Consider the following 15,419-nt stretch of genomic DNA (forward strand, 5'->3'; position numbering starts at 1 on the left):
TGGAAGAAACACAGAGATATTTGATGTTCTCCTCTGGCTTCTGCATGTGGGCACATGGTGCACACGAATCTGCACGTATGTGTGCATGTACCACACACACCACATAATACGCGTGTGTGTGCGTGTACAAGCACACACAAATAAATAACATTTAAAAAGGAAGAAAATCAAAAGTGCAGGTTTGGAGAAGTGTGTCCCTCATATTTTCCCATGGGTAGTTGTAGAAACCCCCTCATCTTACTACTTGTTTATTTATATTTTTGGTATTGGATTTAGCCCAGCCTTGAGCATGCTAGGTACATAGTTGTGCCAAGCATCTCCACTCCACAGACATCGTAGGAATTTAGAAGTGGAAGAGGATCTTAGAAATCATTACTGTGTAGGACTTCTGGCGATGGCACTGATAATTTTGTAGCTGGGGAAACAATCTCAGAGAAAAGATGCGGCATGCAATCATGATGTTGCGGGGCAGAACTACTGAGACTTTAGAACTTCAATGTTTTGTTTTTGTTTATTGCATTGTTTGTCTTTTCCTCTTCAGTTAATTCCCATAAATGTATTTTATTTTATGCTGGCTTAAGTTAAACATCAGGGCCTAAATGGTTAGATTATCATTGATGATAAGGTAGAAGAAGTTTGTACCCACTTAAGATTTAGCAAATTGTATGCATGCAGAACTCACAAACAGCTCCAGCTGGGGTCCTCAGCCTGCCCAGAAGACAGCTGGCAGGTGTTCTTCTGGCTACTGGAAGCTGACAAAGTACCACTCCTGTGATGCCCTCCTTAGCTTTTTAGGCTGTTTTTGAGTGTTTGTGTGTGTGCATGCATGTGTGTGTACAAGTGTATGGAAGCCAGAGGTTGATGCCCAGCATCATTCTCAATGCCCTCCACCTTACTCATTAAGACAGGGTCTGTCAATGAACCCAGAGCTCACTGACTTGGTTAGTCTAGCTAGTCAGCTTACCCTGGGGACCCACCTGCAGCCACCTCCTGAGTGCTGGGATTATACTATGCACTGCCTGACCTGGCATTTACATGGGTGCTGGGAATCTGAACACAGGCCCTCATGCTTGTCCGCCAAGTGCTCTACTGACTGCACTACCTCCCTAGTCCTTTAACAATTTTTTTTTTTTTTTTTTTTTTAGCTAAAACCCTCTTCTCACTAGGGACTCCTGAACATAGAGAAGACTGTGTACTTCTCATTATATGTAAGAGTCTCTCCTCTTTTCATTTTCTATATAAATAAATATAAGGGACAGCAGCAGGGTAGGATGAATTGGGTAGGAAGTAAGGGGTTCTTAGAGATGGCTCAGGGGCTCTTAGAGGTGGCTCAGTGACTCAAGCAGGTTGGTTACCTTGTGCAGAAGCAGCTCCTCACCTTCATAGGTAGTACTGAGCAAGTAATTGCTAAGATGGCCACATAGCCCTCTTTTACCTTGCAAGCTTCCTGTAGTCAAGGCACACAGTAACACCCCAGATAAAGGGTATTGGAGACACTAGGCCTACTGTTGGTTCTCTCCATGGCCTCCCGTTCTAAACTTTTTATTTTGCTTTACTTTAATTTGTTTTATTTCATTTTAGATAGGATCTTCTGTAGTCCAGGCCAGTCTTGAACTGGCTATGTAACTAATGATGGCCCTAAACTCCTGATCCTCCTTCCTCTCCTGCCTAAGTACTGGGATTACAGGCATGTGCCACCATGCTTGGTTCTATTCTTTTATTTTATATATTAGGATTTAATTTCTTTTCTTTGACTAAGTGTTTTTTCTATTTCCTTTTATCATGACTGAATTCAAGAGGCTTCATAAGAAGGCAGTGTGGTAAAGTGACCCATCCCCTTACCTTGGAGTCTGAAACCTATTTTGAATCTGGTTATATAACCAAACCTCCCTACTGCTCCTTTCTCTCTATAATTCAAGGAAACACCAGTCACAGTGAGTAGCTACCATAAGAACTGACTCAACCAGAAATGCTGAATGAAAATGACATTGTTAGGAAGGTGCTCTGTGGTCAACATACTTGGATCTGTGAAGGTTTTGATTAGCTCTTCCATTGCCAGCATCCAAGAAACGGCTAGATGGCAGTTCTGCAAAAACACCCAGTTTCCTAACTTCATTGCATCCTTGATCATCTTCTCAGCAATGGGTCCTTGTCCTTGCCCCAGTGAAATGGACTGCACTCTGAATTGAACAAAAATAATAAAACACTTTCATGCTATTTTAAGCAATACAGATTTTCAAAAAGTTTAAAAATAGTATGATAGTCTTGCCTACAGAACACTCATCTCTATCCCCAATTCTTTTTTAAAAATATTTTTATTTATTTGCATGCATGTATCCAGGTGCATCAGGGCCCCTTGTCACTGAAGACAAACTCCAGATGCATGCACCATTTTTTGCATCTGGCATAACATTAGTACTAGGGCATTGAACCCTGGCTGCCAGCTTTGCGAGCAAACACATTTATCCCCTGAACTACCTCCCCCGTCCTCCTACTCTCCCAATTCTGATGGCTCTGAAAATGTGTTTCATTTTGTTTCAGAAACATTTTTATTTTAACAATTGTATAGAAGAAAATTTCATAAAAGAAACCCCAACAGTATAAGCTCTAAGAATGATCACACATGAACACTGTGCTTGAGAACTCTAATGACACCCCAGTGTGGTGATCCCCTCTACCCCAATAAGTTCCCTATTTTTCATTCCAAAGGTGACCATTATCTTAACACGTAACAAAACATTATAGATTAGTTTTGGAAAACTTAAGAAACTGTCTAAAATATGTACAAAATGTGCACACATCATTAGTCTATGGCTTAACGAATTCTCTTAAAGTGATTAAAAATATGCCCATAATCCACATGATATTATCTTATATTACTCCTGTTTATTGTGTTTAGGTCTATGTTTCGGTCTGCCAGCCATCAGGATTGATTTATATGCATGGGGGAGGGTTCATTTTATGTGTATGACCATCTAGTGGACTCAGGACCATGTATCAAAAAGATACATCTTCATAGCTTTGAGGTATCACTTCTGTCATAAATGGTGTCCCTCTAAACAAGAATCTGCTTCTCATTTCTCTGTTGTCTTACACTCAATGATTTCTATGCTTTGTGCCAGGGCTATGCTATAATATCTAAATGACTCTAGTGTTTAATAAGTTTATAATAAGGCTTAACATGTCCAAATAAGTCATCTTGCCTTCTTTTTCTTTTTTAGTGAGATCCTAGTTTGAAAGAGAGAGAGAGAGAAAGAGGGTATGGGCATGCAGAACCTTTTTCTGTTGCAAAGAAATTCACTTTTTTTGTGGTTTTTCAAGGTAGGGTCTCACTCTAGACCATGCTGACTTGGAATTCACTATGTAGTCTCAGGGTGGCCTCGAACTCATGGAGCTCCTCCTACCTCTACCTCCCAAGTGCTAGGATTAAAAGTGTGCGCCACCACGCCCGGCAAGAAAGTCTTTACTTGGGTAATGAGGAGTTGAACTCAGGCTAGTAGGCTTTACAAGCAAGTGCCTTTAACCACTTAGTTATTTCCCCAGCCCTTTTTACACTTTTTACTGACACCCTTCATACACAGACATAATATAGGGGTATATATCTTAGTGGTAAAGCATTTGACTGCATATACATAATGCTATGATCATAATGCCCTTCCCTATCCTCCTTCTGTTGAATTTCTTCTTCTTTCCAAGTAGTCCTTGTTCTATTTTGACATCATTTTCTCCTCCTCCTATGCAGGTCTTGTGTAGGTAGCATCAGCCACTATGAGGTCATGAATGCCGTAGCTACTTTCACAGAAGATTTTTTTTTTTTTTGAAGTAGAGTATTGCTCTAGCACAGGCTGGAATTTACTATTGCCTTATTTTTCTTCCTTAATACTATCTCAGTTATTCTCATTCATCATTTTAAAGTGTGCAGTTAGTGTCTTCTAGGATGCTTACAATATTGTAAGCTAGTGTTGTTCCAGCACATTTCATACCCTCCAAACCTCATACCCACTCTATTTGAGTTCTCCAAAAAACACACTTTAGGGGACACACACACAGACTTTCTTACTTAAAATATACAGATTCATATATTCTCATGATACACATAGATATGTGCATATGCATATGCATACGTATATATGTAAAATACAATGGAAATTGCCTCATATGGTTATGGAGACCCAAAAGATTCACAGTATACTGCCTATAAATTGTAGAGTGAGGAAAGCTGGTGGTTTCCTTTGGTCTGAGTCTGAAGTCATTTAAAAACCAGGATGTCCCAGATCAAACAGACATCTCTTCACTCTTTTCCACCCATCTCCTCTATTGGGACTTTCATTATGTGTACGTAGGTGTGGTGGTTTGATTCAGGTGTCCCCATAAACTTAGGTGTTCTGGATACTAGGTTCCCCAGCTGATGGCAATTGGAAATTAAAGCATCCTGGAGTCAGTGTATTGTTGGGGGAGGGCTTATGGGTATTATAGCCAGAGTTGGCACACTCTTCTGTTGCTATTGTCCATCTTATGTTGGCCAAGGGGCGATGTCCACCCTCTGCTCATGCCATTGTTTTCCCTGCCATTGTGGAGCTTCCCCTTTAGCCTGTAAGCCAAAATAAACCTGTATTTCCTGGAAGTATCTCTTAGTTGGGTGGTTTCTACTAGCAATGTGAACCTGACTGCAACAGTTGGTATCTTTCAGGTATCTTAGGCTCTGTTCATTTTTCTTCCTTTTTTTTTTTTTTCTTTTCTGATCTTCAGAGAGAATCTCAACTGATCTATCTTCATACCTACTGGTTCTTCCTCCTGCCTCCTCACCTGTGCTGTGTCCCCTTTACTTAATGATTGTACACTTTTCATTTCCAAAATTTCTAGTGGGTTCCTTTATGTAATTCCTTCTCATTGTTGACATTCCTTATTTGGGTGATGTAATCCTGGGTTCTTCTTTAGGTTTTATTTTTTAATTTTTTTTTTTTTGTCTATGCTTTCCTTTAGTTGTATGAACATACTTAGGATCATTGAAGGTTTTTTTTTTAACTCAAATACTTCACATCCTTACATATGTGTGAAAATTAAGAAGTTAATCTCAAAGAAGCAGGGAATAAGGTAGTTTGGCAGACCATGGGAAGGGACTTAAGCAAAGGATAAAGGATGGCTAGCAGGTACAGTGGTACAGTTAGACAGGAGGAGTGACCACGGATGTCCTACAGCATGATAGGCTAAATATGATTGGCAATAGTTAATTGGATATGTCAAATAACCAGCAGAGAAGATTTTGAATGTCTCCAATATCTGATAGATATGCTAATTACATTGATCTGATAATAGCACATAGTATATATGTTCCATAAATATTTAGACTTGCTATGAGTCAATTCAGAATAAAAATATCTTTAAAACATTTTGTCCTCCCTCCTTCAGCTGAGCAAGATTCTTAGAGGGACAAATGCCAGAGTAGCTAGTGGCAGCTAATAGTTGCTGGGGGAGGAGAGTCCTGTTTTTCAGTGGTACAGCCATTGGTAAGTAGCCCACACTGCAGTTAGTAACCTCTCTATCAAGAGCATGTAAGCAACCCTAAATTAATTCAGGAGTCAAAACAAAGCCAAAACAAAAACCAACCCCCAAAACAAGGCATAAAAGTAGGGTGGGGATTGACTAGAAAGAAGAAGGGTTTTAGTGGGAGGGGCAGAGGATAGGGAATAATAAGAAATAACATTAAAATACATTATACTCATGTAGAAATGGAAGTAAAAATTTATTAAAAACAATTGAACAAGAAAAAAAAATTAAACAAGGAGAAATCTGATGGTCCTATTTGGTGTTTACTGTTGCTCCTGTGACTATTTGTTTATGAATTGAGTTTCTATTATGTGTATTCTTTGTTGTGTGTATGCACTGATGTCTCTGGGTGGCTGGCTTAGTGGTCTGGTATAATCCCATAGAGATGTCATGACATAGTTGAAGGAATAAAAACAACTCTGCAGATCTGTACATGGGCTCTGTGTCTCTTGGATCACAATGTCAATGCTCAGTAGAGCTCAATAAACCCAGCCTGCCTGCCTGTGGAGTTAGGACATGGTTTCTTCCTGGACCTCACCCTGAGATCAGGTCTGAAACCTGCTGAGTTTTGGGTTGGAACTTGCACCATCATCTGTCCTGGATCTCAGGCTCCTGATTCCAACTAGAACTACATGACATTGGCTCTCCAGAGTCTCCAGGTTGCTGACTGTAGAACTTGGGACTTCTTAGATTCCTTAATTTATAAGCCAATTCCTTATGGTAAATTCTTATACATAAGGATGCATGTACATATATACACTCACACTCATGTCTGTATCCTATGCTCTGTTTATCTGCAGAAGCCTAACTAATACAGACCATGGACTCCAAATGAAGGGATGGGACCCATCATTCCCCCATTATTTCCAGTTCAGGCACCCAGCCAGACCAGCCACTTCATGTGAGATCTTATCAAAGCTGGAGGCTATTATGAACAGGAAGTGTTGGCAGTTTGAATGTGATACTTTGAACGTTTGGCCCCACTGACTCACTCATTTATTTTTATTTTTATTTTTATTTTTATTTTTATTTTTATTTCTTTATTTGAGAGTGACAGACAGAGAGAGAAAGAGGCAGACAGAGAGAGAGAGAGAGAGAGAGAGAGAGAGAGAGAGAGAGAGAGAGAGAGAATGGGTGCACCAGGGCCTCCAGCCACTGCAAACAAACTCTAGACATGTGTGCCCCCTTGTGCATCTGGCTTACGTGTGCCCTGGGGAATCGAGCCTTGAACTGGGGTTCTTAGGCTTCACAGGCAAGCATAGAGTGGACATGTCACTGAGGGTGGATCTGATTCCATCTCAAAGGTGGAGAGAGAGGAAGGTGAGCTCTGATGATTTGTGCTTGCTAAGGGTGCTGGCTGTTGGTGGTTCTCTCTGCTTGGGTCTATGAAAGGGAGCCAGCTTCATCTACCACCAATGGTGTTTCCCTGGACTCTAAGCCTGAAGTAAATCCCTTCCTCCTATAAACTGTATCTGGTTGGATGTTCATCCCAACAACGAGGAGCTGACTACAATCGTTAATTGCAGACTGCAACAGGAAAGACTTAATAATTGAATGTAATGAACTCTGGATGTTTTTATACATTTGAATATAGAGAAAAACCTCAGTTACTTTGTGGTTACACTATATTCATGTGCTAAATACTAAACAAGTTTTTATTTATTTTTATTTATTTGAGAGAGACACAGAGAGAGGGAGACAGACAGACAGGGAGAGAATGAGCACACCAGAGCCTCTAGCTGCTGCAAATGAACTCCAGACACATGTGCCACCTTGTGCATCTGGCTTACATAGGTCCTGGGAAATAGAACCTAGGTCCTTTGGCTTTGCAGGCAAGTGTCTTAACCACTAAGCCATCTCCCCAGCCCACTAAACAAGTTTTAATCCTAATCCACTAGATTATACCTTAACATTTTGAACAATCTCTCTTTTTTTCAGATGAATTTACACTTGTCTTTATGATTTTGACTCCATCTTAACATACATAGGCAAATATTAACATGTCTTTATTTAGTAATGGAAGAACTGTTCCACATGGGTGAGGATAAAGGTAGAAATATTGACATGGATTATGAATACTGCAAAAGGTGACCTTACCGTTCTGCATATCCACTTTCTCGGGCGAACCTTTGAAAGGCACCCATGGGGTCTGAGCCTGTGCTTAAAATGAACACCAGGGGGGTACTGCATGACATGTCTTGATACAGAGTAGCCAAGTCCACAGGTGGTGTCTCTATAAACTGCTTCCCAAGATTTTCTATCACAAAGTCTGTAAGAGCAAAAACAACCTGAAATTTGGAAAAAAAATACATTAAAATTAGTATGCTAGAGGAAGATCCTTCATACTTTTAAAATATTTTATTTTTTTTATTTGAGAGAGCGAGGGCAGGTGTATGTATGTATGTATGTATGTATGTATGTATGTATGTATGTATATATATATATACACACACACACACAGAGACAGAGAGAGAGAGATATCAAGAATGGGTGCACTAGGGCCTCTAGCCACTGAAACAAACTCCAGACACAAGCACCATGTTGTACATCTGGCTTATGTGAATACTGGGAAATCAAACTTGGGTCCTTAGGCTTCATAGGCAAGCATCTTAATTGCTAAGCCATCTCTCCAGCCCGTGATCCTTAATATTTTTGTCCTAATTTTCTCCTTTGTAAGGGAGCAGTGCCATGTGCTTTAGTAACTGCACACTCTTGGTTGGGTGGGTGCAGATTTGTACTTCACTATGTGCTGACAGCAAGAGGAAAGGCCCACGTCATCCCATGTACTGTAGTTCCCTGCTTGGATACATTCTAAGACCCCTGGTGGGTGCCCAACACCATTGACAGTATTGGGCCTGCATATTATATGTATTATATTACTTTTGCATATGTATCTATGATAAAGTTTAACTGGGAATAATAAGAGAGTAACAGTAATAACTGATAAGATGGAACATTATAATATAATGGACATATGAATATGGTTTTTTCTCAAAATATCTTATTGTACCAACTTCTCCCTTCTTCTTAGGATGGTGGGAGATGATATCAAATCTGTGTGATGAGATGAAGTGAGGGGCATCCTAAACTGGCCAGGGTCAAGGCCATAGACTGTACCCTTCTATAACCACCTGGGAACAGGTGTGCACATATCTGCCCATTTAGGTGAAGATGTGCAGTGGCACTATACAGGTGACACAGTTCAGAGGGAACATTGCCTTACAACAGGTATGATGGAGCTTGGGGGCTAAATTCTACCTGTACTTAGAGTGTGACTAAGTATAATTAATCTTCATGACATCTATTTCATTACTTTTATTTAAACAGATTTTGACTATGGGAACCTATTCATTTACAATAAATGGCCACATACAAAACACCAGTAATTTATTTCTTATGGCTGCTATGTAACTACCAAACTGGTATACTTTCATGAAATACATGTGAACTTAGACTGTTAGGAAATATTTCTCTTGTAAGTAGGACCAATAATTATTTGCTGATATTATATAGAGATCTGGTTTCTAGTGGATTGATCACAAGCTGTTGGATACATGTGAAGTTTTTCATGTGTATGAGTCAATTTTCTTTAAAATACACCTTTGGTTAGACACTAGTCAGCAGATAGAAATGCAATAATACTTACATCCAAAATATAGCTAAGTACACAGAATTCAGAAGGCTACATTGTACCTATCAGTCAAAGCTCTGGGGCTAAGTGAGGGGATTTCATCTTTGGCAATCTTGGCCATAACAGAGTTTTTGAACAGAAAAGAAACTGATTTTCAAAAAAAATTGCCAGTTTCCCAAGGTGAAGGGAGCCTAGACTGAAACATTGTTCCTGTGGAAATTAGAGTTCTGCCTCCTACACTTGGCCATTGTTAGTCCCAAATGTTTGAATCATAACTAATCTTGAGTATAAACAATTATAACATAGTTCTTTGATGAAAAAAATACTCACCTTCTCTTCTTTACAGCATTTAATAAGAATTAACTTTTGAAAAGAAGTAAAATATGTCTTCCAAGTGTCTTCTTTGTAGTTAGGTTTAGGATAACCTTCCCATTCCCGTGGGTTAATATAAGTCTCAAAGGATCCTACAAATCGTTTTAAAATATATTTTATTACCGTCAGTTTTGACTCTTAGTATATATTTGGTAATAAAAGAGCTATATAGTTGAAAATTTTTATTTCTCTTTTTGCATGTGTGTGTGGTTGCATGTTCATATGAATGTGTAGTTATGAGTGCAAACGTATATAAGCATGCATGTGGAGGTCAGAGGTTGATGCCAGATCTCTTCCTTGATTTCTCCCCACCTTATTTATTGAGACAGAGTCTTTCACTTGAGCCCATAGCTCTCTGATTCAGCTAGTCTATCTAGGAGGCTTGCTCCAGCCACCCCCTTTGCCACTTACTGAGTGCTGGGATTATAAACGGGTGGCCACACATGCCTGGCATTTATGTGTGTGATAAGGATCTGATATCAGGTCCTCGTGCTTGTGCAAGATATACTACTGCTAAACCATCTTCCCAGCCCAAGGTCTCTACATTTGATATTGCTTTTAACCACAAATATAAATACATTAATCTCTTCTACTCAACCTAATTAGAAAGTAAAGAACTTAAATGAGACCATAATTCAAAATATGACAGGAAAACACTTACAAAAACAACAAAATAATAGGTTAAGCTGGGCATGGTGGCACACACCTTTAATCCTAGTACTTGAGAGGCAGAGGTAGGAGGATCCCTGTGAGTTTGAGGCCAGTCTGAATTATAGAGTGAATTCCAGATCAGCCTGGGCAAGAACGAGGTTCTACTTTGAAAAATAAAAAAACGGGTTAAAAGCAAAGGGACTTATAGATTATATCAATTAAAGGTAATAAAAAAAGCAGGAAGTAATAAGAATAATACTAGACAGACTAAACTTCAATACAAGCCTAATTAAATGGGACAGTAGGTCAAACCATACTAAGTAACATGTGAATTACACAATAAGAACACAACAAAATGAACTATATATACCAGATAATAACATAAAAAGTCACTCTTGGAGACAGAAGAAAAAGCAGCAAAGAAAACTGCAATGATGAAAAATAGCATGCAACTACCAGCATATGACAGAAGAAATATTGAATCTGGCATATATAATTTGAATGAGATAAATAATGGATAAATAAATTGAAGTAGATACAATTTTATGTTCTAATTCTCAGAATATATCATTCCCTTTGTACCACTCTAGTCACGGAACATTTATAAGAAATCAGGTTGCATCTTCCATGGTTATAACATTGAGCATGAATTAGCATTGAGATTTGTGTGGGTTCAGGGCACATGGTGTTTTATAAATCTCAGAGAAAACCCACACAGCCAGTGTGTCCTCTAGTGATGGAAGAAGGTTCCTTAGATTAAACATTAGGCTGATTTGAACTTCAGGTTAGAAAACTACTTTCTATAGCTAGTCTGCTGGGCCTCTCCTCTGAGGGACTTACAAAGCAATGCAAGACCCAGTGATACTTATGATTATGGCCCTGGAGTAGTAGTCAACTTTGCAAAACTTCTAATTCCTATAGTGGTAAATACATAGCAGGATAGCACAGGGGAGGAGAGCCACTCATTGAAAATCAAATTAAATCAAGACAAAACTTTAAAAAATTTCCACTGAGGTTCTCATGATTTATTATATAACTTCTAGCACTCTGGCATATTTCAATAATGCATATGGTAAGTAATAGCTCTCAACTAATAGAACATGAAGTACTTAGAAATCAAAAAGGCCAAAGATTAGGACAGGAAGTTTTTAAAAGTAGGAATGACAGTGCAATTACTTATTAAATGTCACTGGCAAATACCTGAGTCTCAGTGTTAGAGCAGTGGCTACCCTATCCTACATGTACAAACCTTCCCAGCTCTGTGGGGTTTCTGGCATAAATCTTAGTACGGGGAAACAGAACAATCCTTCAATATTTTCTGAAACTTTAGTTCAATGAATAGGGATAACACATGGCACATTTCATCAAAAAATGATGGACTGTCCCCAAAATTATCTTGCTTTTCAACCATTATCCTTTCTTTCTTTGTCTCTGCATGACCCTCTTTCTAGTATTGTCTGTATTGGATCTCTTCCTACCTGTCCATTTTTGGGCTTCTACAGGTATATTTCTTTTTGTGTTCTGTCATTACCTTAACAGATACATAATGTAGAAACATATTTTTTTAAAAAAATATTTATTTACAAGAGAGTGAGAGAAAGGCAGAAAGCTAGACAGAGAAAAGAGAGAGAGAAAGTGAGAGAGAGAGAGAGAATGGGCATGCCAGGACCTCTAGTCACTGCAAATGAATTCTAGATGTATGTGCCACCTTGTACATCTGGCTTACGTGGGTACTGGGGAATCAAACTTGGGTCCTTAGACCTCTCAGGCAAATGCCTTAACCATGAAGCCATCCTTCCAGCCCCTAGAAATGTAATTTTTTATGTGAGGAAAGGGTCTATTTCAGCTCACAGTCTTAAGGAGAAGCTTTATTATGCCTTGCCAAGCCGTAGAAACATAATTTTTATTTGATACATTTATTAAAGGGCATTTTTGTTTCTAGCTGGGCATGGTGGTACATGCCTTTAATCCCCGAACTTGGGAGGCAGAGATAGGAGGATTTCTGTGAGTTCAAGGTCATCCTGAGACTCCATAGTGAATTCCTGATTAGCCTGAGCTAGAATAAGACCCAATCTCAAAACAAAAAACAAAAACCAAAAGACAAGAAACAAAAACCAAAAAACAATCACTAAATTATTCTTCTAGTCTCTACTTAGACATCAAATAAGTATATTAGAGTCCCATAAATTCTGGTCTATGTAGGTTCCAAACCAGTACACTTGTTCAGTGCATTTAGTTAAGTAAATATTTATATTAGAAGTATGAATAATTAGTAAGAATAATGGAATTTCAAATCAGTAGAGGAGGAAATCAGTAAAAACAGTGCAAATAATCCACTTAGTGTCAAGAAAGAAGAAAAAAAATCATAACCCTCCTCTCACAAAATTCCCACAAGAAGAGATAATAAAGACAAATCCAAATTTATCAGACTTTCTTAATGTTACTAATACTGACATTTTGGACCAAGTAGTTATTCACTGTGGAAATTTGCTGTGAGCATTAAAAGATGTCTAAGCAATGCCCTGGGTCTGTCTCTATCTACCAGAAACCAGTAGCACCACCCCAGTCTGACCAACAGAAATATCTCTGGACATTGCCAAATGACCTCTATAGGATAAATTCTCCCAAGTTGGTAAAACAGAATGAAATTAAGAATCATAATAAATAAACTGGATTAAAACCTGGCTGTTGGAGCAAGAAGTATAAACTTGTGCAGTAGTAGCACACAGCTTATATAGATGTAGGTAATCAACTATCCATGGATTGGACATGAGACCCGCTCACTCAGGATGAACCCATGTCTGACTTTGGGAACAGGCCAGATTCCTTAGAACAGGAAATCAATAGGTTCCAGAGAGAACCTCCACTGCTCTCTAACTAAGAAGAATGAATATACCCATCAATATATCTTTTATTTTATTTTTTTAATTAATTAATTAATTAATTATTTTTGGTTTTTTAAGGTACAGTCTCACTCTAGCCCAGGCTGACCTGGAATTCACTATGGAGTCTCAGGGTGGCCTCAAACTCACAGCAATCCTGCTACCTATGCCTCCCAGGTGCTGGGATTAAAGGCGTGCGCCACCACACCTGGCTTCAATATATCTTTTAAATGACTAGGTTTATCCTCTTCTATTCAAATTGTTCTCACTACTGGTTGGAGAATTTGTTTTATTTGACAGAAGGATGAAAATATGGGAAAGAATGAGGATACATTAAGAAGAGAGAGGTGACAGTCTACCATAAGATGGGTCACCTCTACCTCATCTTTCCCAGGCCCAGAAGTCATTATAGAGGAAGGGGTACCATGATTATTTCTCTCATGGCTAGCCTCACAACCCATTCCAAGGAGATGGTGAAAGATACTGCAGTCACTCAAACTTAATCAAAACAGAGAGTCAAAGGCTACAGAGAATTCAGTACTAAATCAGATCTCCAACATATCCACCAAGGTTCAGGGAACATTACAGCAGGAGTGGAAAGATTATAAAAGCCTCAGGGTGGGTGGGATTAGCCTGAGGTAACCCCTCCCCACAGAGACTGACTGAGGCCTTTAGGCCCCACAGTGAATACCAATAATCCCATCAAGGAGTACCCTCAGCAGGAATGGGGTAGGGGAAAGGGGATATAAGAGTACAATATTTTTATTTAAAAAATCAATCAATAAATTTAAAAATCCCAACAAAACCTGGATGTTAAGAAAGAGACTCACATACAAAACAAGATAATATGTCAAACCACAATAATGCCATAAAAGAATTAGAAATAATGTAGAAATTTAGAGAAGATGACTACCAAGAAAAAGCTCATTATAGTGATTTACTGTTAGGAGTAATATTTTAAGTCAAAAAAGGATTATTTAGAGTAAGGATGAATGTTATATTAGAAGGAAAAACTTACTAGGGAGGATAACAACCCAAACTTATTTGTATATAAATTTCATAAGATACAGCAGGAAAAATTCCAAAATTACAAATGCTTACCATGATGGTGCTCTTCAACATACCTTTCTTAGAATTGGGCAAATTAAGTATAAAAACATCAAAGAAATAAGTGTCAAGATGAATAAATGTATGCTAAAATCACATATGAAATCTTGTATCCAATAAATGATACACAGGGAACATTTCACATAAATTGAACCTGCACCAGGCTGAAAAGTACTGCAAAGAAATAATTCCATGCAAATAAGAGCATAAGAATGTTAATTATGTAATTGAATTATGAACAATAAATATATGGATCCTCAGATACTAAATGATTTTAGATTAAAAGGGTACTTTGAGAATTGAAAGGGTTCCATATTAAGATTTATGGGAAAGGAGTGAGAAAGGTTAAAATCCAGAGATGTTGTTACTTCTGGGAAAAACAGAGAAGGTACTAATGAAGAATGAGGGACTATGGGATGTTGGTACTATCTCATTTCTGGATTTGGATGGTTCTTTATAAGCATGCAAACATGTGATAGTTAAGGAACTTGTACTTCTATAATATTTAAAAGTTTAATCATGAGAGAGAAGGAGGAGGGAGGAAGGGGGGGGGAATTGGCATGCCAAGACTGCATGAACTCCAGATGCATGTGCCACCTTGTGCATTTGGCTTTACATGAGTACTGGAGAATCAAACCCAGGTTGTCAGGTTTTGCAAGCAAGTACCCTTAACCACTGAGCAGTCTCTGTAGCCCAACTCATACTTTTGACTTATAAACTTTTCAATATCAATGTTGCCTTTCAACACAGTTTTTTGTTTTCTTTTTTGAGATAGGGTCTCACTCTAGCCCAGGCTGACCTATAATTCATTATGTAGTCCCATGCTGGCCTCAAACTCACAGCGATCCTCCTACCTTGGCCTCAGGAATGTGGGGACTAAAGGTATGTGCCACCATACCTAGCAACAAAAAAGTTTTAAATCAATTAATTAATTTGAGAGGGAGAGAGAAAGAGGTGGAGGGCGGGGAGGAGGATGGGTGCACCAGGGCCTCTAGCTGCTGTAAACAAACTCCAGATTAATGTGCCACATTGTGCATCTGGTTTACATGAGTTCTGGGGAATTGAACCTTGGTCCTTTGGCTTTGCAGGCAAATGCCTTAACCGCTAAGCCATCTCTCCAGCCCCCTCCAATTTTTTTTAACTATAGAAAGTAGAGTATTATTGTGAGTTCAAGGCCAGCCTGAGAGTACATAGTGAATTCCAGGTCAGTCTGAGCTAGAGAGAGACCC

General features: G+C 38.7%; 1 protein-coding gene across 1 annotated transcript in view; it reads right to left on the reverse strand.

Moving 5' to 3' along the window:
• Dnah6 (dynein axonemal heavy chain 6) overlaps positions 1–15,419 on the reverse strand; it is a 397,099-nt gene that overhangs the window by 33,296 nt on the left and 348,384 nt on the right. Inside the window, exons 63-65 of the mRNA XM_004660533.2 lie at positions 9,509–9,642; positions 7,645–7,835; positions 2,020–2,180 (exon numbers count right to left, since the gene is read on the reverse strand). Of these exons, the coding sequence (XP_004660590.1) occupies positions 2,020–2,180; positions 7,645–7,835; positions 9,509–9,642 (486 nt within the window). The remainder of the gene's footprint in view (positions 1–2,019; positions 2,181–7,644; positions 7,836–9,508; positions 9,643–15,419) is intronic.

Source organism: Jaculus jaculus, chromosome 6, assembly GCF_020740685.1.
Source record: "Jaculus jaculus isolate mJacJac1 chromosome 6, mJacJac1.mat.Y.cur, whole genome shotgun sequence".
NCBI classification, from domain to species: Eukaryota; Metazoa; Chordata; class Mammalia; order Rodentia; family Dipodidae; genus Jaculus; species Jaculus jaculus.